The sequence below is a fragment of the Rhinoraja longicauda genome, chromosome 1 (genome assembly GCF_053455715.1).
Source record: "Rhinoraja longicauda isolate Sanriku21f chromosome 1, sRhiLon1.1, whole genome shotgun sequence".
In the NCBI taxonomy this organism is placed as follows: domain Eukaryota; kingdom Metazoa; phylum Chordata; class Chondrichthyes; order Rajiformes; family Arhynchobatidae; genus Rhinoraja; species Rhinoraja longicauda.
The window spans coordinates 101,567,254-101,595,171 of NC_135953.1; the positions used below are offsets into that span (position 1 = coordinate 101,567,254).

The 27,918-nt window shown below is 42.4% G+C and overlaps 1 protein-coding gene across 2 annotated transcripts in view; it reads left to right on the forward strand.

The window, feature by feature from the left end:
• Nucleotides 1-27,918, forward strand: part of LOC144595808 (putative E3 ubiquitin-protein ligase HERC3) — a 53,991-nt gene that overhangs the window by 13,716 nt on the left and 12,357 nt on the right. Inside the window, exons 4-17 of one of the 2 annotated variants that reach the window (XM_078403494.1) lie at nucleotides 284-505; nucleotides 1,749-1,840; nucleotides 4,283-4,413; nucleotides 7,121-7,275; nucleotides 8,678-8,754; nucleotides 9,424-9,524; nucleotides 12,932-12,991; nucleotides 14,739-14,844; nucleotides 16,400-16,589; nucleotides 18,621-18,778; nucleotides 21,595-21,675; nucleotides 23,143-23,205; nucleotides 25,063-25,140; nucleotides 27,482-27,571. In XM_078403494.1, the coding sequence (XP_078259620.1) occupies nucleotides 284-505; nucleotides 1,749-1,840; nucleotides 4,283-4,413; nucleotides 7,121-7,275; nucleotides 8,678-8,754; nucleotides 9,424-9,524; nucleotides 12,932-12,991; nucleotides 14,739-14,844; nucleotides 16,400-16,589; nucleotides 18,621-18,778; nucleotides 21,595-21,675; nucleotides 23,143-23,205; nucleotides 25,063-25,140; nucleotides 27,482-27,571 (1,604 nt within the window). The remainder of the gene's footprint in view (nucleotides 1-283; nucleotides 506-1,748; nucleotides 1,841-4,282; nucleotides 4,414-7,120; nucleotides 7,276-8,677; nucleotides 8,755-9,423; nucleotides 9,525-12,931; nucleotides 12,992-14,738; nucleotides 14,845-16,399; nucleotides 16,590-18,620; nucleotides 18,779-21,594; nucleotides 21,676-23,142; nucleotides 23,206-25,062; nucleotides 25,141-27,481; nucleotides 27,572-27,918) is intronic. The other variant, XM_078403505.1, reaches the window with a different exon arrangement.

A 27,918-nucleotide genomic window follows, 5' to 3' on the forward strand; every position in this document is an offset into this window, starting at 1 on the left:
TCCTTCATACTATGATTTTGGAGCATATAGAAAACCTTAATGGATCAGTGTATTGTGTGGTCTTATGTTTTCTGGGAGAAATGGTTTTCTCATCATTTTTCACAAAATGTCTGAAGCTCTGAGCAAGATTTTATGCTGAATGTTTTATAGAAATTAGATTGAAGTAGAAATAGTTTGCCTAATTCTCTATTCACTTGTGTGAGATTAACATTTCTCAATGTTTAGACTACATTTTTTGGTACCCAAAAGGTAATATTTAACATTGTTTGACTTCTCTTGAAAGATGGCCAAGTCTTTGCCTGGGGACAGAACACCTTTGGCCAGTTGGGCCTCGGTACAAGAGGTCCCCTGTCCTGCGACCCTCAGACTGTGAGGAGTTTCTCTGGGGTCCCAGTGGCTCAGATCACAGCTGGAGGAGAGCACAGCTTTGCTCTGACTGTCTCAGGGACAGTATTTGCATGGGGCAGAAATAATCACGGACAACTGGGGCTCAACGACACAGAGGGTAAGGACATTGCCAAACAATATCAGCTTTTCTTTTCCTTTCCGTAGCTTTAGACTTTAGAGAAACAGTGCGGAAACAGGCCCCTCAGCCCAAAGAGTCCGCGCCGACCAGCAATCACTAGCACTATCCTACACCCGAGGAACAATTTACAATTATTACTGATTGCAATTAACCTACAAACCTACACGTCTTTGGGGTGTGGTAGGAAACCAGAGCACCTGGTGGAAACCCAAGCGGTCACAGGGACTCCATACAGAAAGCACCCGCAGTCAGGATCGAACCCGGGTAGCAACTCTACCACTGCACCCGGAAGAGTGGCGGGCAGTCGACTTGGGCAGAACCCTTGACTGCCCCGCTGGCTGGAGCAGTCAGACCTCACCTGGGCAGTACATAAGTGTCACCACGTTTCTGGCGGTGAAAAAGTTACAAAAGTTTACTGAACAGTCCTCTCCACTGCTTGCCTGGCGTCGCACGTGACACCCCCTCCCATCGCCAACGGGCCTCCCTTCGTTTTGCATTTTCTCACTCCTGAACATCCTTTGTAAGAGCTCAGAGATTTTCAGGACACAGGTTTACAAAAACATCAAGTGTATTCAGTGATGATGAAACATTTTATTTTCATTTATTCAAATCGGTTTTATTGTGAACTTTCATGGTCAGTTACCATTTGGTCAAAGTACATTAGAGAGGGCTATCACAGAACAATTAGGAAGAAGAATGGGCTGAATCTATTGCATCCGCTGCTCTAGATGTCAACTTATTTACATCGGTGAAACCAAGCGTAGGCTCGGCGATCGCTTTGCTGAACACCTGCGCTCGGTCCGCATTAACCAAACTGACTCCCGGTGGCCGAGCACTTCAACTCCCCCTCCCATTCCCATTCTGACCTTTCTGTCATGGGCCTCCTCCAGTGCCATAGTGAGGCCCACCGGAAATTGGAGGAACAGCACCTCATATTTCGCCTGGGCAGTTTGCAGCCCAGCGGTATGAACATCGACTTCTCAAACTTTAGATAGTTCCTCTGTCCCTCCCTTCCCCTCCTCCTTCCCAGATCTCCCTCTATCTTCCTGTCTCCACCTATATCCTTCCTTTGTCCCGCCCCCCTGACATCAGTCTGAAGAAGGGTCTCGACCCGAAACGTCACCCATTCCTTCTCTCCCGAGATGCTGCCTGACCTGCTGAGTTACTCCAGCATTTTGTGAATAAAAGAATGTGGGCTGACTGCTTTCATTCCTTCTTGCAGATACTCTTACTCCCAAACATGTGCAAATCCTATCGTGCAAGAGCACCATCTTTATTTCTTGTGGAGAGGAGCATACTGCAGTTCTGACGAAGGTTTGTTCTCAAATAATTTTAAATCTTAATGGTTTGCTCTGCATTACAGAAGTGACAGAAAGTTCCTCTTTGCGTTTAAAGTTGCGACCTAATAAAAAATCCTTCCGGAAGTCAAAGGGAAACCACTAGTATCCTCTAAAGTGATTGGCTCTGGAAGTTCATGTTGTATGAGCAGATTGAGGCCATTCAGCCCAACACATCTAGTCCACCATTTAATCATGGCTGATCCACCGTTCCCTCTCAACCCCATTCTCCTGCCTTCTCCCCATAACCCCTGATTACCCTTACTAATCAAGAATCTCAATCTGTGCCGTAAAAAGACCCGATGATTTGGCTTCCACAACAATCTGTGGCAATGAATTCCACAGATTTACCACCCACTGACTAATGTTCTTGGGTGAGGTGTGATTAAGTCCTGTGGAAGTGAGATCACATTGGAGATCCCATGGGTTTGCACATAGATGAACACCTTGGATTAAATACATCATGTTTTACTTTTGGTTCAGTTTGCTAGTCTTCATTACTTTCGTTTTAGAGATTCAGTGTGGAAACCAGCCCTTCAGCTCACTGAGTCAACATTAACTATTGATCACCCGTTCACACATGTTCTATATTATCCCACTTTCTCAGTTTAATTTAATCTATTGTTGCGTGCACTGAGGTACAGTGAAAAGCGTTTGTTGCGTACTAACCAGTCAGCGAAAAGACAATACATGATTACAATCGAACCATTCACAGTGCACAGATACATGATAAGGGAATAACGTTTAATGCAAGGTAAAGCCAGCAAAGTCCGATCAAAGATCGTCCGAGGGTCACAAATGAGGTAGAAAGTAGTTCAGGACTGCTCTCTTCATCAACCTCCTACAGACTGGGGGAAAATAACCTGCAAACTCGCATGTCTTTGGGATGTGGGAGGAAACCGGAACACCTGGAGGAAACTCACGCAGTCAAAGGTGTTGCATGCAAACACCACACAGCACCTGGGGTCAGGATCGAACCTGAGTCTCTGGCGCTCTACCAGCTGCACCAGTATGCCGCCCACCAATGTTCAGCAAAGCCAGATATTTTTGGTCATTAAAAAAGATTGCATGAAAGTCAGAGGCAACTGCACCACCCTATCAACACTAAAGAGCCGTCCTGAGCTACTATCTACCTCATTGGCGACCCTCGGACGATCTTTAATCGGACTTTGCAGGACTTTACCTTGCACTAAACATTATTCCCTTTATCATGTATCGGTTCACTCTGGATGGCTTGATTGTAATCATGTATAGTCTTGCTGCTGACTTGTTAGCACACAACAAAAGCTTTTCACTGTATCGCGGTACACGTGACAATAAACTAAACTAAATCAACAGGCCTTTCTGCCCTCGGAGTTAGTACTAACCATCAAGCATCCATTTACACAAATCCCAGTTTTTTGCCCCATATTCCCATCAGCTCCTCCCCCGATGCTACTGCTCACCTACCCACTTAGAACAACTTACCGTGGCCAATTCATTTGCCAACCCACATGTCTATTGGGATGTGGGAAGAAACTGGAATATCCGCTGGAAAGACACACAGTCATAGGAGGAGTATGTGCACTCTGCACAGTCAGCCACATGAGGTCAGGATTGAACCTAGGTCTCTGCAGCTGTCCACTGAGCATTCCTAATACATAAATGTTTAGGCTCTATAAAATGCACCTAAAGCAAGATCATGAATAATTGCAATTAAAGATCATTGCAATTGTCCTTCCACACCACTGTCACGTTGCTAACCCCGCAACCCACAGCAAATGGGATTGGCCTGAAGTCTTCACCAACGTTTCAAAAGCATTCTTAAAGCTAAATCAATGAGAATGTAGACCCTGCATGGCTGGAATTTATCACAGGCACAGAGCGAAAATAGTGATTTTATTACTGATCTTTGAGGTTTTCAAAATGTGTCGGTTAACTCAAGGTAGGATTAATTAAGTTTAGAGATACAGCGTGGAAACAGGACCTTCAGCCCTCTGCAGGGCCTACCCCAACCATCGATCAACCAGTCATACTGTTTCTAATTTATCTCACTTTCTCACCCGCTTCCTACATACTAGGGGCAATTTACAGAGGCCAATTAATCTACAAACCCACACGGCATTGGGATGTGGGGGGAAACCGGAGCACCCAGCGGAAGTCCACGGAATCACAGCGAGAACGTGCAAACTCTGCACAGACAGCAATCATATTCGGGATCACTGGCGCTGTGCGAGACCAGCTCTATTGCTGTGTCACTGTGCCACCCTGTTCTAGATGAAGTTATTATTCTTAGCTACTAGATGCCATTGTCATGTTCGGTAATCATTATTACATGCAATGGTTTGATAAATGGAGCTCTTGAGCAATGTAACCTAAGTGCAAAGGCTTCACTTGATTCAGTGAAGACACTGTTATGTTATCACATTTTCTTTTCTAGGATGGATTTGTTTTGACCTTTGGAGCTGGGGCGCATGGGCAGCTTGGACACAACTCGACAAGAGATGAGATCAAACCTCGACTGGTTGGCGGACTGTTTGGAAAAAAGGTTTCTCAGATCGCATGCGGGAGGTGAGCTGGTAATACATTGTAAATCTTAATAATCATAATCATACTTTATTAGCCAAGTATGTTTTGCAACATACGAGGAATTTCATTTGCCATACAGTCATACCAATAAAAAGCAATGGCGCCACCCGATAAAGCAAAATATACTGTCAGTTTCAAATTCTTACAAACTTTTGCAGATGCTCCACAGAAAGCACACTGTCAGGTTGCATTCCAGCTTGGTTTGGGAACAGCTCTGCACAAGGCCGCGAGAAGTGGCAGACAGTTGGAGATGTAGCCCAGTCCACCACACAGACCAGACTCTACACCAATGACTCCACTTCTGCTACATGCTGCCTCGGGGAAACAGTCAAAATAAACAAAAACCTTTTCCCACCCGGGTCATTCCTTCTTCTCGCTGCTCCTGTTGGGCAGAAGGTTGAAAGCACACACTACCAGTCTCGGGAACAGCTTCTTCCTCTGTTATGAGGCTTCTGAACGGTCCTTCCATATGCCACGGTACAATCCAATTCTGCTCGACCTCAATGCAGACACAGGAATCTGTCTCTGGAACTGATGCACTACAATGCTGAGAACTATACTCTGCACTCTGTATCTTCCCCTTCACTCTCCCGATTGTACTTGAGTTTGGCTTGATTGTATTTACGTAAAGTCTTGTCTAATTTGATTGGATAGTGTGCAAAGCACAGCTTTTCACTGTACCTCGGTGCATGTGACAATAATAAACCTAAGCAGTTCATGTTGTGTTTCAAGCAGAGGAAGATTTATATTTGCGCAACTCTCTAGCTGCTGATAATGATTTTACAGTGTTTGTTTGGTCAAATATCTTATCATCTGTAGAAGTGTTGATCAAGTCTAAAAAAATGTTTTTCGTCACCGCACTAAGAAGTACTCTATTGTTTGACATGTTACCATGAAGCAGGAAAAGCAAGAGGCTACTGGGGTTGTGTAGATGCAGAGAAATGTGTGAAAATGTCCTGTTTTTTACTTGAGGAACCAGTAGTAATGGTGTTCATTTAACTCTTATCTTCATGATTTAATGTACACTGTTCTGCACAATTGCTGCCTCTTTATTTCATGAACGCTTCATGCTCAAAGCACATAGTTTACTTTAGTTCATTATTTAGATTTAGTCTAGTTTATTATTGTCACATGTACCAAAGTATAGTGAGAAGCTTTTTTTGGTGCGTGCTATCCAGTCAACGAAAAGGTTATATATTATTACAATCAAGCCGTCCACAGTGTACAGATCCAGGATAAAGGGTATAATGTTTAGTGCAAGATGCAGGTACAGCAGGCAGTGAAGAAAGCCAATGGAATGTTGGCCTTCATAACAAGAGGAGTTGAGCATAGGAGCAAAGAGGTCCTTCTGCAGTTGTACAGGGCCCTAGTGAGACTGCACCTGGAGTACTGTGTGCAGTTTTGGTCTCCAAATTTGAGGAAGGATATTGAGGGCGTGCAGCGTAGGTTTACTAGGTTAATTCCCGGAATGGCGGGACTATCATATGTTGATAGACTGGAGCGACTAGGCTTGTATACACTGGAATTTAGAAGGATGAGAGGGGATCTTATCGAAACGTATAAGATTATTAAGGGGTTGGACATGTTAGAGGCAGGAAACATGTTCCCAATGTTGGGGGAGTCCAGAACTAGGGGCCACAGTTTAAGAATAAGGGGTAGGCCATTTAGAACAGAGATGAGGAAAAACCTTTTTAGTCAGAGAGTTGTGAATCTGTAGAATTCTCTGCCTCAGAGGACAGTGGAGGCCAATTCTCTGAATACATTCAAGAGAGAGCTAGATAGAGCTCTTAAGGATAGCGGAGTCAGGGGGTATGGGGAGGAAGGAGGAACGGGGTACTGATTGAGAATGATCAGCCATGATCACATTGAATGGCGGTGCTGGCTCAAAGGGCCGAATGGCCTACTCCTGCACCTATTGTCTATTTAGTTTTAGTCTAGTTTATTATTGTCACATGTACCAAAGTATAGTGAGAAGCTTTTTTTGGTGCGTGCTATCCAGTCAACGAAAAGGTTATATATTATTACAATCAATCCGTCCACAGTGTACAGATCCAGGATAAAGGGTATAACGTTTAGTGCAAGATGAAGTCCAGTACATGGGCCAATAATAAACTAAACTAATACTATGTGGGTCTATGGTGTGGAGCCTTGGTTTACACCCATAAAGAGGTAAATCTACAACCTAAACCTGTGCTGCTAAATTGTGGAAATTTGCTGAAAGTTGTTCAGTTTTAACTGCTGCTTTCCCACTTATCAGAGAGAGTTAACATTTCTTTCTCTCCTGACGTGGTGCTAATCCAAGCTTACTGTCCAAGATAACTAGGGAACAAAAGACCTTTGGACCGTTTAGTCTTTATCAATAGTACGGGCAGCACAGTGGTACAGCGGTAAAGTTGCTGCCTTACAGCGCTGTCTGTACGGAGTTTGTACGTTCTCCCCGTGACTGCGTGGGTTTTCTCTGAGATCTTCAGTTTCCTCCACACTCTAAAGATGTGCAGGTATGTAGGTAAATTGGCTTGGTAAATATAAAAATTGTCCCTAGTGTGTCAGATAGTGTTAATGTGTGGGGCTCGCTGGTCGGTGCGGGCTCGGCAGGCCTCAGAGCCTGTTTCCATGCTGTATCTAAACTAAACAGTCAAAAAATTAGCAAAGGCATCTAAAATTAGCTCCGTTTGTCCACTTCAAACAGCTATCACACGTTGGCCCTCGTTTCATCCACTGGCACGATCTATTCCTTTGGTTGTGGAGAAATAGTAAGGCTGCGAAATGGCCAAACCAGTGAACATTCAGTGCCTCTACCCATCAACCTAATGGACACTGCCAGCAACTGTGGACCTGACAATGGTAAGCACAACAAAGCCTTAAACCAGAGCGCAAAATTAGAACTGCAATGCTGTTTAACTTGTGAATACGATAAATTAAGCTCATAATGTTTAGTCATCTAATATGTGATAATAAAGCAGTCATTAAAAATGATCACCAGACAATTCAAAATCTCTAATGTTCAGTTGAAGTAGAATTATAGGCTTCACATATACAGGGTCTGCAGACATGTATATTGTCTGCAGACAATGCCCATTTAGCCATTTTGTTCAATTTCCGAGATCATTGGCTTTTTCTCTTTTTATAATGGCAATGTCTAATGTCAATTTGCCACAATTTAACAATTCCCCATTCAATGATAGTGTTAAGTTTGCATGGGTAGATTCCAACATCTGCAGTTTCCCTGCAAATCCAGGTGTAGAATCATAATGGCACAGAAGAAAGCCCATTCGGCCACTGTACCTCTTGACACCTCTACGTTTCCTCTCCCCTGACTCTCAGTCTGAAGAAGGGTCTCGACCCGAACCATCACTTATTCATTTTCTCCAGAGATGCTGCCTGACCCACTGAGTTTCTCCAGCATTCTGTACCTTCGGTTTAAACGTCTGCAGTTCCTTCCTACACATTTTGTCTACTCCACTGCAAAATTTCTTCAAGGTTTGCCTACTTTGAAGAAGTTCTCCTCCTCTTTCCGACGAGAGTTCTACAACACCCTCTCTCGCTGCTTCCCCTCTATGATTCCTACGGCTCTATGGCCACCTTTTAACCCGGTGTGTTTTCTCGGTGCTTGCGTACACCTCCATCTTTTGCTTTGGGGTTGTGCCTTTTCATACCTCTAGTTTACTCCTCCTCTGAATCTCAGACTGAAGAAGGGTCTCGATCCGAAACGTCACCTATTCCTTTCCCTCAGAGATGTTGCCTGACCCGCTGAGTTACTCCAGCATTTTGTGTCTATTTCAGGATTAGTGGATAATCCGCAGCATCCAGCGATTAAAACAGGACTTAGAGTCATATCGTGATACAACACGGAAACAGGTCCATCCATGCCGATTAAGATGCCCATCTAAGCTAGTCCCATTTTCCTGCATTTTGTCTATGTCCTTTTAAACCTTTCCCACCCACGTACCTGTACAATTGTGTTTTTAAAGTTGTTATAGTAGTATCTGTCTCAACCATTCCACCTTTTGTGTGAGAAGGTCGCCGCTCAGCTTCTTATCAATTTGGTGGCGCGGCGACAGCCTTCCTGCGCCAGAGACCCGGGTTCCATCCTGACTACAGTTGCTTGTCTGTGTCATTCTGTAAACGCCACAGAAAACTGGAAGGAATTGCGCACAGCTCTCAAAGAATAGATTGTACAGGGACGTTGGGAGTTAGTCTAATTGACAGTGTGGTCCATTGAATCTGTATCTATGTTATTTCACAGGCAGTTCAATTAAACGAGGCGTCAGAAATATATTTGCTGGGGGAAAGCTCAGCTTTGCAGACTGCCATGATGAAGAGGTAAGAGCACAACTATACTTTAGGACCAGGATATGGTGTTTGACCTGGATTACAATGAGAGGATAGAGGTGGTGTAATTTCCTATTGGGAATTGGAGTTCATTTGAGTTGTGTGACATTTCATTGTGCTGACGTTTTTAAAACCATATTTAAAATGTTTTGACTCGATTTGTACTTTAGAGATACAGCACGGAAACAGGCACTTTGGCCCACCGAGTCCGCGCCGACCAGCAATCACCCGTACACTAGCACCATCCTACACATTAAGAATAATGTACAATTTACTGAAGCCAATTAACCTACAAACCTGCACATCTTTGGAATGTGATAGGAAACCGGAGCACCCGGAAAAACCCACGCAGTCACAGGGAGGACGTACAAATTCCCTACAGACAGCACCCGTAGTCAGGATCGAACCCGGGTCCCTGGCGCTGTAAGGTTGCAACTTTACTGCTGCACCACCTTTCAGTGCTCCCTTTCCATGAGTTTCTAAAGACTGGTGGTGGCAGAACCGGCAATAACTTACAGGAGAGGAAATTGAAGGAATGTTGGAAAGTGGCAGAAGAATGGGATTAGTGCTGGGGCTTTGTCTCTACTGTCAAACCCTGATGTTTCCTTTTGCTGTTCTTCGTGTAATGGTGGTTATTTTAATGCTCTTATTTCCCTCCAGAATTTACTATCATCTCACGCAGAATCTCAGCTCACTCCTTTGAAGAGAATTGTGCCACTGGACAATTTATTGGAGAAGAAACTGTGCAAGAAAATAAAAAAGTAAGTTCCTTTCTGCAGACAAAATGTGTAGGAAGGAACTGCAGATGCTGGTTTATACCAAAGATAGACACAAAATGCTGGAGTAACTCAGTGAGTCAGCCCAGGCAGCTTCTCTGGAGAAACAGAGGAGGCCTGAAGAAGGTTTCTGACCCAAAAACTCGCCTATTCTTTTTCTCTGGAGATGCTGCCTGACCCGCTGAATTACTCCAGCATTTTGTGTCTATTTTCTTTCTCCAGAGTCCAGCTTAATGTTCATAATAGCACATGATAGAAAGTTATAAAATTATGAGAGGCCTTGGTAAGATAGACAGTGAGGACCTTTTTCTCGGGGTGAAAATGTGAAATACTAGAGGGCATAGCTATACGGTCAGAGGGGAAAGGTTCAAAGACGATGTGTGGGGGTGTTTTTTTTTACACAGTAGTGGGTGCCTGCAACGCGCTACCAGGGGTGGTGGTGAAATGAGATACGACAGTGGCTTTTAAGAGGCCTTTAGGTTGGCACATGGATATACAGAGAATGGAGGAAAGTAGCACATGTGCCCACAGAGAAGAGTAGTTTAATGTGGCATCATGTTGAGCACGGACATCGTGGGCTGAAGGGCATGTTCCTGTGCTGTACTGTCTTGTGTTCTCATTTGCAAGAAGTGTGTCATTAGAACTTTTCACCAGTCTCTGAGCCAACACTTGGAAAGGTAAATTACTACATTTTACTCTTGGATTGAAGCCAGATATGTTTATTTCAAAGTGGGTTAAAGGTGAGGCCACAGTTGATGCCGAGTACTTTACACAATTCTGATCTCCTTTCATGCACATACAGTAAAATTACAATTAAAACACAAAAATTTGTGCTATAACACCAGGATAAGTGGTCAACCAAGAGCCAAAGTAATATCTAAACTGCATATACACACTTTTGCTCAGGACAATAACTAACTCTATATGCAATAATCAGCTACCTACATGTTAACAGACACGTAAAAACTGTTTGTGCAGATGCCTGTATATCATACACACTTTTGCTCAGGACAATAACTAACTCCATATGCAATAATCAGCTACCTACATGTTAACAAACAGGTAAAAACTGTTTGTGCAGATGCCTGTATATCATTGGGGTTATCAAGTGGGCATCTCCCTTCACTGGTGTTTCATTGAGTTCGGCCCACGACACCTCGGGATGGCTCAACAGTTAGTTCTGGCGTCCCAGAACAACCCCCCTCAATACCTGCTCTCACCACCTACGCTACCAATATGTACTACTTAAGTAGCTAACTACTCCGGGGACCTGGGTTCGATCCTGACCTCGGGTGCAGTCTGTGTGCAGCTTCCACATCATCTTTGTGTGTTGCCTTCAGATTTCTCTCACAACCCAGATGGGTTAATTGGCTCCTCTAAGTTACCCCGCTGGAGTAGATATGCAGCAAAAGAATTCAAGAAACGTTGATGGCCATGTGAAAAAATAATAAGTTGCAGGGAAATAAAAACGAAACAAGGGACTGATGTGAATGTTCCTATGGAAACTAGTATGGATTAGATGGGCCAAGTAACCTGATTCTGATCATAATAAGTAACTACGTAAATATCTACTAACTAAAGGAGATTACAGACGATTATTTCATTCAAATGAATGCTAAACATTCACATCCTGTCTCACACGTATCCTGACCCATCAATAAACAGTTGTAGCACCACAAATATCAACCTTGCATATAAAACTGGGATACACTTACACAGAATACACTTACAAAGAAATACACATACCGCATATTAAACATTTCCTTTCTGCCCCCAACTGCCCCTATTTCTTCTTCACCAAATCCACCTTGCTCTGCTGCCTGTGACATCTCCTTTACGGCCTGACGCAAACTCTGACTGAATTCCTAGTTCTCCAAATGGTGACGTGGTTGATCGCTGTATGAAACCTCTACAATCCATCTCTACCGGATGTAATCTTGCTCTCTATCCTTGCTGCTTAACTTCTGCTGCCAAATCTACATATCTAAGTTTTTCCCTCATCAGTCACGTGAACGTATTATTTAGAAAAAACTGACCAGATTGAGTCTATACGTCATTTAGATGAATGAATATTGAAAGGCCTGAATGGAGTGGATGGGGTGAGCATGTTTCCATTAGTGGGAAAGTCTAGGACCAGAGGGCAAAGCCTCAGTATAAAAGAACCGTACCTTTAGAAAGGAGATGAGGAATTTCTTTCGTCAGAGGGTGGTGAATCTGTGAAATTCATTGCCACAGATGGCTCTGGAGGCCAAGTCTTTGCGTATTTTTAAAGCAGACATTGATGGGTTCTTGATCAGTAAGGGTGTCAAATGATCCGGGGAGAAGGCTGGAATATGGGGTTGAGAGGGAAAGATAGATCAGCCATGATTGAGCACCGGAGAAGTTTGGATGGGCTGAATGGTCCAATTCTGCTCCTATGACTTATGAACTTATAAAAAGTGACTTTATTAATGCGCAGAGTGTTGTGAAGGGGCATGAAAGGGAAAATGAAAAATCACAGGGCATCGTTTTAAAGTAAGGCGGCATTCATCTTCAAAATGAAGGAACGTATTCCTTAGAAGATTGCGGATGTTTGGAACGCTGTACACCAGAAGGCTGAGTCAGAGTTTTGGAATACTGAGAAGTCAATGGTATTGAGGAACAAGTGTTGAGATTGAGGTCAGAGTAAATGTAGATGTGGAGTGTCAGGCCCACCCTCTTTCAGGCATCAGCTGGCAGGTTGGCAACATCTTGGAATTCGGCTGTGTTCAGAATGACATGTATGTTCCGCACATGATTGATTGAACACTTGGGTTTGAGTGGGTCTAGATTCTGGAGCAATTTTCACTGTGGTTTGAACAGTTTTCCACCAGCTATGATGATTAGAGTCATAGAGTCATACAGCATAGAAACAGGCCCTTTGGCCCAACTCTTTCATGCTGACCAAGATGCTAGTTTCAGAGTCTTCCAAATTGACAGCATGGATAAAAGCTCTCCGATGTCAGTGTCCTCTCCCAGCCCAGCATCCACCAGCACTGAGTCCATACTAACTCTCAGATGGACACATTGACTTCACAATGTCACTCATTAGTCAAGTCAAGACTCAAGAATTTATATTGTCATATGTCCCGAAACAGAACAATGACATTCTTACTTGCAGCACCACGAGAGATATGTAAACATATGTGGGAAGGAACAGCAGATGCTGGTTTATACCAAAGATAGCACAGGCTTCAAGTGCATGGTACCAGTTTGCTCTTCTTCAATGGTTGTGCAAACCGATCTTTAATGGAATATCCTACTGTAAAGTTTCTGTGAATTTGAACAGTCTGCGAACTGGTGGAAGTAATTGTTTTGTTTATATAAGGTGAATTTAACACCCTGCATTAAATATGTATTAATTTCATTCTCAGAGCAATCGTTCAGGCGTCTTCATCTTCACCGATTATGAATGCAAGCTTCCTGGACATGAGGTAAACCAAAGGGCTGTTGCTTAGCAATTCCTATTAAAATATCCTAATTGGACTTGCTGCAGATCCTACTTCAGTTTAGTCTAGAGATACAGCGTGGAAACGGGCCCTTCGGCCCATCTAGTCCGCGCCGACCAACAATCCCCGCACACAAACATTACCCTCCACACACTAGGGACAATTTACAATTATACCAATCCAATTAGCCTACAAACCTGCACGTCTTTGGAGTGCGGGAGGAAACCGGAGCTCCCGGAGAAAACCCACGGGGCCTAACCAAAACTAAATCCGTTTGTTTTTGATCAAGAGGGAATTATATTCTCTGTTTTTTGATTTACTCGTTTGTCCTAAGGTGACTCATTTCCAACTAACCAAGGTCCAGTGAAGGGGTAAAAGAAATTGAAGAACTTGTTTGGTTATTGTGATTATCCATCCACAAACATTGGATTTTCAAGCTATGTTCCTCTTCTCTTCTGACGGTCTGCAAATGGACAAGTCGTGTCCATCGCCCAGCTATCCCACAGGACAGGGCCTGCACATCCACGAGTTGTATCCCTAGCTCCAAATTCACTTCCTGGGACTGGAACATATCAACAACAACAATTTCCCACTCTCAGCCTATCATTCCCCCCACCCCCTCATCTGTCTCTTCCTATTACCTGTCATTCTTGGTCCTGCCTCTCCTCTCTTCCAGCTTTCTTCCCCCAAGCCCCCACAATCAGTCTGAAGTCGGGTCCTGACCCGACCACCATGTTCTCCAGAGATGCTGCTTGACTCTGAGTTATTCCAGCATATTGGGTATGTTTGAATAAACCACATACTACACCTGTTCAAAGCTGAAGATCCCAAGGCACTTCACAGGCAAGAGTTGTGCCATTGAATGGATAGGTGGTCTTAGGTCCTGAGCATTGATTATTTTATTGTGGAACTGTAGCCATGTTTATGAAGTCCAGTGGTGCCTTATTAATTGCCAGCTGACTCCAATTCAGTCAGTGTGACGTTGTCAGTATTAAGTGTGACAATTTAGGAAGTCATGTTAACTGGGTTGATGTATGCTTCTTCAATGGTTTAATCGTGCTTTATTTGTCACATGTGCAACTGCACAGTGAAATACCTTTTGCACATTTACACATGCAGGTACTGCCATGTTTTGGCACCATTTCCACAAGTCAGCTATGCATTGACTGTGTACAACTTATGTACTTTTGGTTGGAGTACAACATGCATATGTTACTATATCCACCTTCAGTGCATGCAATGAGCTTGCATTCTACTTTTTAGATGCTTTACTTTAGATACTTTACAGATACAGGGCAGAAATCGGCTTACCGAGTCCGCGACGACCAGCAATCACCTACACTATCCTACGCACTAGGGACAGTTTACAATTTTTTTTACCAAAGCCAATTAACCTACAAACCTGTAAGCCTTTGGAATGTGGGAGGAAACCAGAACACCCGGGGAAAACACACGTGGTCACAGGGAGAAAGTACAAACTCCATACAGACAACATCCTTAGTCAGGGTTGAGCCCAGGTCTCTGGTGCTGTAAGGCAGCAATTATATTGCTGTGTCCCCTTACCACCTTGAGTGAACTCCAGCACATCGCACAACATTGCTGTTTTTCATACCAAGATATAGATTTGTGTCATCTTTGAGACCCCTGTGTTGAAATGAATGCCTTTTAAAAATGACAGTAAATTTAGTCATCTTTAATGCACTAACCATTCTTCTTGATACATTCAAAACAGCAAGGATAACCATTTCAAAACAAGCAGAATGCTGTCTGGTCTGGATATGTCCTTAGTGCAACTGAACTTTGAGAAGTTGGCAAAAGACACTTCAATGCTATCCCAGGTAATGTTACAGAGTTATACAGCATGGAAACGGGCCCTTCGGCCCAACGCGTTCTTGCCGGCCAAGATGCTCCATCTATGTTAGTTCCTATTTGCCTGCATTTGACTCATAGAGAACATAGAAAAGTGTTCTAACATATCCCTCTAAATTTCCTATCCATTTACCTGTCCAAATATCTTATCGACCAAACATTCCATAATGCCGAGAACGCCTCACACAATAAAACATAATATACATTGACAGATGTTGAAGATGTGCTTTAACATTCATGGTTGTTTACATGTTTTGGGGAGAGTTGTGTCATAAGGTCATAAATGATAGGAGTAGAATTAGTCCATTCGGCCCATCAAGTCTACTCCGCCATTCAATCATGGCTGACCTATCTCTCCATCCTAGCCCTGTTCTCCTGCCTTCTCCCCATAACCTCTGACACCTGTACTAATCAAGAATCTCTGCCTTAAAAATATCCACTGACTTGGCCTCTACAGGCTTCTGTGGCAAAGAATTCCACAGATTCACCTTCTGACTAAAGAAATTCCTCCTAATCTCCTTCCTAAAAGAACATCCTTTAATTCTGAGGCCAAGACCTCTAGTCCTCGACTCCCAATAGTGGAAACATCATTATATGACAATCTAAACTCACTTACTTTCATATTGCAATTACTTAGAAAAGATTGAGGAAATCTCAGTATTGCCTTGTATTTCTGCCGTCTATAATGCTACCTCTTTCAACACACTAACATCAACTCTGCAATCACTGATTATACAAGGAAATAATCTGTGAGATATAAGAATTATTTTTACTGCAAGGTCATTAATGAAGGATATAGATAAAGTATTGACAATACTTTGTTGGGCTTTGATGTATGGTGGGGTGAAGCCTAAGCGACGTTACAAACTATCAACTATTACAAAAGTTCAATTTACTCAGCATTTGTTTAAAGTGTGTAGAAAACAAAAACTACAATACGTTCTCCAATTCACGCTGGAATATGTAATCAGACAAATGCAGTGCATGGAGAATAATGATAAAAAATGATTGTTTAAAATTAGTTTTGAAAACTTATGCTCACCAAGTTTAATTGGTAAAATTAATCTAGTCATCTCCACTCGGCCTTACCATGTCCCAAATGGGCAGAGGGTGGCACTTTGGTGCAGCTTGTAGAGCCGCTGCCTCACAGCGCTAGACAGCCAGGTTCAATGCTGACCTCAGGTGCTGTCTGTGTGGAGTTTGCATGTTCTCCCTGTGACCGTATGGGTTTCTTCTGGGTGCTCCGGTTTCCTCGCACATCCCAAAGACGTGCGTATGGCGTAGGTTAATTGGTCCCTGTAAATTGCCTTCAGTGTGCAGAGAGTGCATGAGAAAGTGGGATAACTTAGAACTAATGTAAACGGGTGATTTTGCTCGTTATGGACTTGGTGGGCCAAAGGGCCCTGTTTCCATGCTGTATCTATAAACGAAAGTAAACTAAACTTGTATATTGAATTAAATGTGCAGAATAGAGTTTGAATATTATAAAAAGATGTTCCACTCCTGGTGCGGACTGTTTTACAGGTGACAAATGCAATCCTGACAAACCTGATCCCTTCACTCCCTCGCTCTCCTGAAAGTTTGGAAGCTCTGCGAGTTTACCTTGTTCTGCCTGAGCTCATCGCTGTACTTGATGGGCCAAAAAGCTCCAAGCTGACAGAATCGCTGACCACAGCCATTCTGTCCCTCGAAGGAAGTTACTTCAAAGTTCTTGGTACGGAATTTCTTTCTGAACATTTAAACGCTATCAAAATCTCCGTTGTTTACAATTAAATCAAATAACAAAGAATTGTTGCACGGTGCTCAGTTTCTGACTTAAAACTTCTGAAGAGGAGAGTCTTGTGTCAGGAGACCCCATTAGAAAATCAAAACGATCAAGTTGAAATGTCTTCAATCTTCAGTCTGAAGAATTGAGCAGATAATTTAGGCAGGTATGTTAATGCAGCACTAAGGCAATGCAGCAGGTGAAATGGCATCTTTAGGATGAGTTGTGAACCTAAGCCCCCATTAACCTCTCAGATCTTATAGCCCATTTTCAAAGACTGACATGGGATTTTTCTCCAGATATCTCAATCAGTATGTATTCTTCATCCAATATCATTAAAACATATTCCATCCATGACCTCATTGGGAGTTACGGAATCTGGTTAAGGGCAACTTTACTTTGTTACAACAGTGATACATTCCTCATATAATTATATGTAAGTATATCATTGATTATAAAAGACTGCCCTTTTCATGAAATAAATTATTTCCACGTCCAAGTATCTTGCTTGGTCAAGATAGACCAGGTGCACATTCAGTGGACTTCTTGGACTCATGCATATGAATTGAAAATGCTGTTATTATTCAGCAAATCTGGCAAGATCTATGAAAAGAGAAATAGAGTTATTATCTCAAGTTGAAGAATCTTCATCAGAGCTGAATAGGTGTTTTTGAGTTGCAGTGAAGGCTGTGGGATAGATGGATAGGATAAGGAGAATATCTGTGATAGGTTGATGCTAGGTAAAATATGATAATGAAACCATTCATACAGCAGGATTTGCTAGGCATGTCTCATAGCCCTGCTATTAACATCACACAAAGAAGCGTGATCACCCTCTAACTTGTTCCCATTAACCTGGCTTCAGTTTATCAGAGACAGATCTTCCATCTATATCTATATATATTAAATATAGTTGGGGCCCGTTGATCTAATACAGATGCTCCCCGACTTACGATGCTTCAACTTGCAATATTTCGACTTTGCGATGGTTAAATGCATTTCGACTTACGATATTTTCGGTTTCCGATGGGTTTCTCGGAACGTAACGCCACCGTAACCCCTTGCGTGTTGATAATGGGGGGATGGAGTGGGGGTGGGAAGGGTGCTACACCAATGCAGGAGATGTTTAAACCCAACGGGTTCACAGCAGCTCGTAGATATATCAATGTGTAAGAAGGAACTGCAGATGCTGGTTTAAATTGGTGGTGAAGTTAATGAAGACCATGAATTCTGCATGGGTGCAGGAGGTTGCACCGATGCAGTCGTCAATATAACGGAGATAGAGTTCGGGGATAGGGCTAGTGTACGCCTGGAACAGGGATTGTTCAACATATTGTCCCATGTACCGTGAAAGTACAGTGAAACTGTTTTTTTTTGGCATACACATGGCGCTGACAAAGTTACAAAAGTACCCATGAATATTATTGGTCTTGGCTGCCCTGAAGGCCGCGACACCCTTTGTGTGCCTTCAGCCCTATCCATCCTCACTACCATCTTTGCAACATAAAAACATCTTTTTTGACACCCTTTCCCACTTCTGACAAAAGGACTACAACTTGAAACATTAATGCTGTTATGTAGAAAGGAGCTGCTGGGGAAAGATGGACACAAAGTGCTAGAGTAACTCAATAGGTCAAGCAGCATCACTGGAGAAAAGGAAGAGGTGACCTATAAGATTGGAACCCTTCAGGTTGAAGAAACGTTACCTATTAACTTTTCACCAGAGATGTTCCCCTCATCTTGCGTTTTTATTTTGTAGTATCAAAAAGGTTCCTTTGACCTTTTAGATCTCTGCAAAAGATACAGAAGCCAACCTGATCTGCCAAATTCCTCTTGCATTTTTTTTTTTGAAAGCACAACTTCACTGTATTGAAGTTCAATATTCAGTTTGATTTTTTTTTTACTGGTTCTTTGTTATTTGATTTAATTTCAAACAATTGTGCTTTATTTTTCTTGATTATTGCACCCTTTCTTGATCAGAATGTTGGTGGAAGGCAATACCTGTCTACTTCTTCAGGCGTCTAGTGAGAATTTATCATGACGAATCCAAGCAACTTCTTCACCTCGCTATGACTGACATCTCAAAGGATATCTCTAAACTTAAGAATTCATTACAAATTTTACAAATACTTTATAAGGTTGGTGCAAATTTCTTCTTGTTGTACAGTATTTAATTTAGTTTATTAATGTCACGTGTACCAAGGTACAGTGAAAAGCTTTTTTGTTGCATGCTATCCAGTTAACAAAAGGACCATAATGTTTATAATTAAGCCGTGTACAGTAACAGGATAAAGGGGAAAACATTTTTTAAAAAGTGCAAAATAAAGTAAGATTAAAGATAGTTTGAAGGACTTCAATCAGGTAGATGGGAGATCAGGGTCTCCCTCTAGTTGGCGAGACAGCTGGGAAGAAACTGTCGCTGAATTTGGAGGTATGCGTTTCCAAACTTCTTTACCTTTTGCCTGATGGGAGAAGGGAAAAGTGGGAGTGACAAGGGTGAGACTCATCCTTGATTATGCTGGTGGTCTTGCTGAGGCAGCATGAGGTGTAGATAATGCCAGTGGAAGGAACTTTGGTTTGCGTGATGGGCTGCGTCCACAACTATCTTAATCAATATGTATTTATTATCCAATATGATTAAACATATTCCATCCATTACCTCATTGAAGTTGAGATCTGGTTATGGCCAAATTTACTTCAAATTTTCCTTTGTTACAACAGTTACAACAGTTATCCAGGGAGTAGCGGTAGGAACGATCTCTGCGGAAAGCAGAATGGGGTGGAGATGGGAAGATGTGGCCAGTGGTGGGATCCCGTTGGAGGTGGCAAAAATGTCAGAGGATTATGTTCTGTGGCGAAAATGGTGCCCATTATCCTCCAACATTGCTAAGCAAGTTAACTCCCACTCCCCCATATTGACCTTTCTGCCCTGGGCCTCTGCCACTATCAGAGTGAAGCCAAATGCAAATTGGAGGAACAGCACCTCATATTTCACTTGGGCAGCTTACAACCCAGTGGTATGAATATTGATTTCTCTACCTTCAAGTAACCTTTGCTTTCCCTCTTTCTGTCCCTCCCCCACCCTAGCACTCCACGTTCACTGTCCTCCTGATTAATGTTACTGTTTGTATGCCTCATTGTCACCTTCCACTCAGCCAACAATGAACCATTCTACATTTCCGTCTGCTTTGATCTGTTGTTTGCACACCTTACCCTCCCTAATCTCTGGTTTACATCTCCTCTGACTCTCTGTCTGAAGAAGGGCCTCGACCCGAAACATCGTCTGTTCCTCTCCAGAGATGCTGGCTGTCCCGCTGAGTCCTTCCTATAGCATGATGACTAAAACAATACTTCAAATAAGAAGTCTACCTGTGATCTGCTTTCTTCCATGATGCTAATTCTCTATTCAGTCAGCTAGCTCTCCCTGGATCTGATGTTATCTAACTTTCCAGAGCAGCCTACCATACAGAACCTTATCAAATGGTTTGCTGAAGTCCATATAGACAACGACTATAGCTTTGCTCTCATCGACTTTTTTGGTTACTTCTATAAAAAATTCAATCAGATTCATAAGATATGATCTCCCACATACAAAGCCATGCTGACCATCCTGAACCAGCTCCTGTTTATCCAAATGCATATATATCTTCCTCAGAATCCTCCCCAAAAATGAGCTACCACAGTGATAGAGAACTATGACTTCTGTAGCTTGTGTAGGAAAGAACTGGAGATGCTGGTTTAAATCGAAGGGAGACACAAAATGCTGGAGCAACTCAGCTGGACAGGCAGCATCACTGGAGAGAAGGAATGGGTGACGTTTCGGGTCGAGACAGAAGGGTTTTAATCCAAATAGATGTGAGGTGTTGTACTTGAGGAGGTCAAATGTAAGAGAAAAATATACAATCAATGGCATGACCCTTAACAACATGGATATACAGAGAGATCTTGAGGGTCCATGTCCATAACTCCCTGAGAGTGGCAACACAAGTAGGATTGAGTGGTAAAGAAGGCCTGATATCCTTGCTTTCATAGGACAGGGCAGTGAGTATCACAGTCAGGAAGTCATGATGCAGCTTTATAGGACTTTGGTTAGGCATCATTTGGAGTATTTACATGCAGTTCTGGTCATTTCATTGCAGGATGTATGTGAAGTTTTTGAAAAGGATGCAGAGCGGGTTTACCAGAATGATGTCTAAATTGGGATGGCCAAAGTTTAAAGATGAACAGAAGAGTTTTTTTACCCAGAGGGTAGTGAGTGTCTGGAATGCACAACATGAGGTGATGGTTGAGGCAGATATGATAGTGGCATTTAAGAGAGTTTTGGATCTGCATTTGAATTGGCAGGGAATGAAGGGATATGGATTGTGAGCAAGTAGACAAGAGTTGGCGTCATGTTCGATGCAGACATTGTTGGCGTAAGACCTTGATCTTGTGCTGTGCTGTTCGATGAAGACAATTACAAATATTGAAATTACTTTAGAGGGATGAGCCAAATCCAGGCAAATGGGACTAGCTCGAATAAACATGGTGAATGATTTGGGTCTGTATAAGTCTATGACAGTGGACTCTGACATTTTACCAAGATCAATGGTGGATCATTTTGTAAACATCAAGTCTTAACTTGTAGAAACAAAGAACTGCAGATGCTGTTTTATATCAAAGATAGACACAAAAGTGCTGGAGTAACTCAGCGGGTCAGGCAGCATCTCCAGACAAAAATGATAGGTAACGTTTCAGATCAGAACCCTTCTTCAGATCTGAGTTTGAACAAGGGTCCCGACCTGAAACTTCACCTATTGTTTTTCTCCAGAAATGCTGCCTGACCCACTGAGTGACTCGAGCTCTTTGTCTATCTTAGGACTTAATTTGTAAGTTTATCTTAAAAATGCGACAACGTCCTCTCATATTGCTTATGTTTTGTATTTCAAACTGATGTCTAATTATATACTGGCAGGTAAATTCTACCAGAGATTATCGAATTGTAGAGAGGCTCTTCAATATTCCTATAATGAAAATGTTTAAAGAGTTGTTTGGGGTAAGTGATAAAATATTTCTCCTAAATGCTATGCTGAAAATGATCACTGTGCGGTTTAAAATCAAGTGCTAATATCTCCCAGCATCTCTGGCTGCTTCTCATTGCAACTGCAGCTGAAAGAAATGAAAATAGACTCGAGATAGACACAGAACGCTGGAGTAACTCAGCGGGTGGTCCAGCATCTCTGGACAAAAGAAATAGGCGATGTTTTGGGTCGAGACCCTTCAGTGAAAGGGTGAAAATAGAATCAGTTCTTCAGTGAAAGGGTGAAAATACAACACATGAAAATAGAATCCGTTTTTTTATTACTATCTTTGTATTGAGAGTTTTCCAAAGGGAAAAGAAAGTCAAGTATATTCCACAAAAGTGGTTCGCTGGAGTTATCTGCAGGTTGTGGAGTTGGGAGGTACCATGCCAAAATTCCCAAAACAAAATCCAAATGCCGTCACTTATAATGTAACATTTAATGCAAAAAACAAACAACAGAAAGTGAGCTTTTGCAGAAATTGAATTTAAAAAGGTAATACAAATTATTCATCAATGATTTATAATAACATTTATATTCAGCTTGTGAGTTTGTCAATCTATTCATTAAAAAAAGTGTTGCTTAAAACAATATTTCTGAAAGTTAGAATTTTGACAGCACCGGAGGCCATTCAGTCTATTATATGTTTGTTGCCTCTTTGAGAATGCCAATAGTCCCAATTCTTTCTTTTCTCCAGCAGTCTAGAAAGTATTTATTTTCCCAGCACAATAGCAATTCCTTTTTGAAAATTATTTGGAAGATTTTTCCATGATCTCAGATAGGACAATCCAGTTCACAATTGCCATGTAAAACGAGATTCCTCTGGTTCTTTTGCCATGTCCATTAATGTAAATTTTGTTTCCTTCCTATTCATTTTCTGTCTAGTTTCACTCCTAGTTGTATAATATGGAGAAATGCCATGTAATAAACCAATTTGCTGCACAGCGGGTGTGATTTTTAATGTATCTGACTTACAATGAAGAGCATCTTCATGTTACATTGGAAGAATTAATTCTTTCTTGGTTTATTGGTCAAAAGAATAAAATCAAAATCAAGGCTGTTCTCTTTTTAAAGGTCACATTTCCCCTGCTCTGCAGTTGGGCATATATCTTGTATAAAGCCCAAGCAGAGAGTTTGTAAATCAACTCTGTAATATTATCATGGAACAGTGCAACAAAGGAACAGGCCCTTCGGGTATGGGGAGAAGGCAGGAACGGGGTACTGATTGAGAATGATCAGCCATGATCACATTGAATGGGGGTGCTGGCTCAAAGGGCCGAATGGCCTCCTCCTGCACCTATTGTCTATTGGCCCATCATATCTGCACTGGCCATGACCTGTACATGGTCTGTATCCCTCTATTCCCTGCCACATCCCATGCATCTGACCAAGTGCCTCTCAAATTCTGTTATCACATCTAACTTTTTTGTTATTGTTTACAGGCATTTGTTGTCACAAAGTTTCCGGGTATTCTTCAAACAGAATTCGATCAATTCATAGATGAGGTACATAATTTATTCAGAATGGAATATAGGCTGAATGTCACTGTTAATTCTCTTTAAGTGAAATTTAAACCAGTATCTGCAGTTCTTTCCTACACATTGATAGTTTAAGATTATCAAGTGAAAAAAGAATGGAATTATGAAACATGTTCTCCAAAATAATGTATTTCATTCTTTATTATCAAGGAATAGCAGCCAGCATCTGCATTACTTTGTTTCTACAACAGTGTGTGACCATTGTCTTTGTCAAGTATTGGTTACAACTAACTTAAATCTGCTGTGCTTCAAACTAATATATCTGTACTCATAGCAGTTTAGTCATTAAACATGACTCTTAATTTAACTTGTATTTGAATATTGAAAATAAAATAGAAGTAGAAATGGCAAATGTTACTGTGCTCCTGTAAGGAATGAAATACGTGAAGTGGTTCTCTCATTTTATCTTTATAGTGATTGAAACTGTTGCTCATTGCTCATGATGAGCCATGAGGAACTACAGGTTTCCAAATACCTTTAGCTATTTCCTCTATCCTACGTGTATTCTCCACTATAAACATTGGGTATCCAGGAAGCACATGGTATAACACAGAAGGGGAAGGAGCGAGGAGAGAGGGAAAAGAGGGGTGCATGGTTGGGGGAGAACGGGAGAGGGACGGGAGGTTGAGGGGCTGCCTAAAATGGGAGGTAACCACACTGTTACTTGGAACCTGCACGGCTTGCCCTCTGAATGACTGCATCACAAGTTCTCTTCTGTGTCCTGTTGATTGCCAATTTCCGTCGTGATTGCTTCCTCTCTCAGGGCCATATTTTATATTATTTTTCTCTTTGACTGTAACCTTCCCCCCATTGATGAACTGTACACTGCAAGGGCCAGGAAGCGAGCGGGCAAGATCATCTCTGACCACTCTCACCCTGGCCACAGAATCTTTGAAGCACTTCCCTCTGGAAGGTGACTCCGGACTGTCAAAGCAGCCACATCCAGACATAAAAACAGCTTTTTTCCACGAGTAGTAGTTCTACTCAATAACCAAAGTCTGTAGTCTCTTTTTTGCTCTGGTTTATTTTCACCCACATGTTTAGACCGTAATGGTGTATCCTTATTGTTTTGAAGTGGTTATGCTTTATTCTTAATTGTTAACTGTATGTTTGTGTTGTCATTTGTGAGCAGAGCACCAAGGCACATTCCTTGTACATGCACATATTTGGCCAATAAACTTATTCGTTCGTTCATTCATTCATTCATTCATTCATTCATTCAAACAGTAATGAACACTCATCCCTTGACACACCTCGTCTTCAACAGTTCAACCCTACTTCTTTCTTTTGGATGTCAACCTATTTTCTTATGTTTTTGCACTTTGGTCTCTGGCACTGTGAGGTGGCAGCTCTACCAGCTGTGCCACTGTGTCACCCTAAATTGTATTAAATACAAACAAGGGGTAAACTACTATTCAGTGGGAAGTACAAGTCTGACTACTGTGAAATGGCCTGAGGCATTTTGCTGTGTTAAAGGTGTTACATAACCACTGTTGTTCTTGGATGGAAGATTGGCAAACCATGTTATTCGAGGAAGATAGACATAAAATGCTGGAGGACAGGCAGAATCTCTGGAGAGAAGGAATGGGTGACGTTTCGGGTAAAGACCCTTCTTCAGACTGTCTCTAAGTTGTCTTGTGTGTAGGAAGTGGATGAGAAAGTGGGATATCATAGAACAAGTGTAAATGGAAGGTTGATAGTCGGCATGGACATGGTGGGGGGAAGGGCCCGTTTCACGGTTGTATTTCTAAACTCTAAGCAATTAATATCTTTGGAATTGATTCAACATTTGGATACCTGATACAGATCTTGTTTACTTCACAGGTGATGTGGGGCCTTCAAATACCTCCTCACCCTTACCAGTTAAAACTGGTGGGGTTGTACTTTGCAGCACTTCGTAAGGTAGAGTATCTCTGTTGCCTGTTGCTTCTGAAAATGTTAATCATTCCAGTCACGAGACATCAAATCTTGCCTCGCACAGATAATTTGGTGACACTGGCAACTCTATTTTGGGAAAAAATAGAGCACTGCAGGAACTCAGCAGGTCAGGCAGCATCTGTGGAGGGAATGGACAAATTACTTTTTGGGTCGGCAAGAGTGCCACCCATTGAGACAAAGAAAACAAGCTCGGTACATGAGGAAAGATAGAGACGAATGTCCAAACCTAAATCTCACCAACTACTGTCTTTATTTTGTGGCTTTTCTGTTGTTCCTGCAGGAGAGAATTCCCAGCTCTTCAAAAGCAATGCAGTTAATCAGTATCGAGTCCATGTCAACGAAAAATCAATGATTAAAATATTACCTGTTATTCTTTCCACGGATACCTGAACTGCTGAGTGTTTCCAGCATTTTTTGATTTATTTCAGAATTTCAACATATATTTGTTTGAGTCCACTCTATACAGTAAACCCTCATTTTAATGGACTCCTTTATAACAGATTTTGGTTATAGCGGGTGGACGCATGGTGTGGTTGACATGGCTGTTGTTGCGTCTCATTGTAGCCCCATCGGACAGCACTTTTTTCAGCCCCTGCCTCCTCCTCCTTCTACCCCAAAGTCGTTGACATACTCCACCTTGGAAGATGTCAGCGACTGCGGTGGAGAAGGAGGAGGAGGTGGCGGTGGAGCGGCAGAGTGGACCAAGCGACGGGAGGAGGAGGCAGTGGAGTGGAGAGTGGACAAAGCGAAGGAAGAAGTGGCACCTGGTGAGAGGCAGGGAGCTCCATGCTGACTAAGCGCATCTTGCCAGGGGCTACAATGTGAGCCGCAACACCAACCACTTCAACTGGACCGTGTGATAGCTGGTCAAGCAGGGCTCGCTGGTACTGGCCAGCGACATCGGTATCTAGCTTAAACGTGAAACAACACAAATTGGTGGAGTAACTCAGCAGACTGAATCAATCCGAAGAAGAGTTCCAACGTCAACTATCCATGTTCTCCAGAGATGCTGCCAGACTGGCTGAGTTAGGCTGGCACTTTATGTCCTTTTGTGTACTTTCCCATCATCTGCAGTTCTTTATTTCAACCACATTTCAGAATTAAATAATAATAATAATAATAATAAACATTTATTTTATATAGCGCTTTTCCAAATGCTCAAAGACGCTTTACAAAACAGTCAAAACATAAAAACTGACAAACTGACGGAGAAGCGGCGAACAAATATCGCCAGCGTCCTCTCACGTCAGGGTCCGGCAGTAGACGATAAAAAACACAAGACACACAATTACAATTTAACACAAACAGCCATCACAGTGATTGCTCCAGGCACACCCTCACTGTGATGGAAGGCAAAGAAAAGTCTTATCTCCTCCTCATTCTTCTCCCAATTAAAGGACGTTCTTTTAGGAAGGAGATGAGGAGACATTTATTTAGTCAGAGGGTGGTGAATCTGTGGAATTCTTTGCCATAGAAGGCTGTGGAGGTCGTCAGTGGATATTTTAAGGCAGAGATCGATAGATTCTTGATTTGTACAGGTGTCAGAGGTTATGGGGAGAAGGCAGGAGAATGGGGTTAGGATGGAGAGATAGATCAGCCATGATTGAATAGCGGAGTAGACGATGGACCGAATGGCCTAATTCTACTCGTATTCCTTCTGACTTATGACATACAATGATAATACCTTACTCGGTTGTAGTGGATAATCGGCCATAATGGACACTATCCTCCCCCCCACCATGGTCCGTTATAATGAGGGTTACCGTACTGCATTTTTGGACAAACTGAAATGGTTTTGAAGACAACATCAATTGGATGGCATAATGTTAAATATGTGACAAAATGTGTAGGAAAGAACTGCAGATGCTGATTTAAATCGAAGGTAGACACAAAATGCTGGAGTAACTCAGCGGGACAGGCAGCATCTCTGGAGAGAAGGAATGGGTGACATTTCGGGTCGAGACCCTTCTTCAGACTGATGTCAGGGGAGTGGGCAGGACAGAGATAGAATGTAGTCAGACAGTAAGACTGGTGGGAGAACTGGGAAGGGGAGGGGATGGAGAGAGAGGGAAAGCAAGGACTATTAGAAGTTAGAGAAGTCAATGTTCATACCATTGGGGTGTAAGCTACCCAAGCGAAATATGAGGTGCTATTCCTCCAATTTGCGCTCTGACAATGGAGGAGGCCCAGGACAGAAAGGTCAGATAGAGAGCATTTGTTACCTTCCTGAAATATATAATGTGCACAACTTTTACGAATGTACAATGATCAGGTTAATATTATGTATATATTTTGCCTTTTACAGGTCGTCGGGCAATTAATTCCTTATCCTTGTATCTTTAATTTCGACACAAAGCTTGAATATTTAAAGCTGGAAACCCGAATAATGCAAAACGTAAGTATAAATTACAAGTGATCGTCCCAACCAGAAGAAATACCTGCACCACGTTTCTGACTTTGTGTATGCCCTTTTACCTCCCTGGTTTTCTGACGTCTTCCCATTGATCCTCACTTTTGTTCCCTACCGTCCGCCCCACCATCCTGGGTACATTGCAATGGTACATTTATTGTCACATCTACCAGGTACAGTGAAATACATATTTTGCATACAATTCAGCAAAACTATCCCCGTACATAAGCACAATCGTTCCGGTCAGTACAATGTGAACAGAACAGCTCACTGAGTCCATATGCAAGCGGTGCCATTTTGGCACCATTTTACAGTCCCAGCTGCAGCTGGCC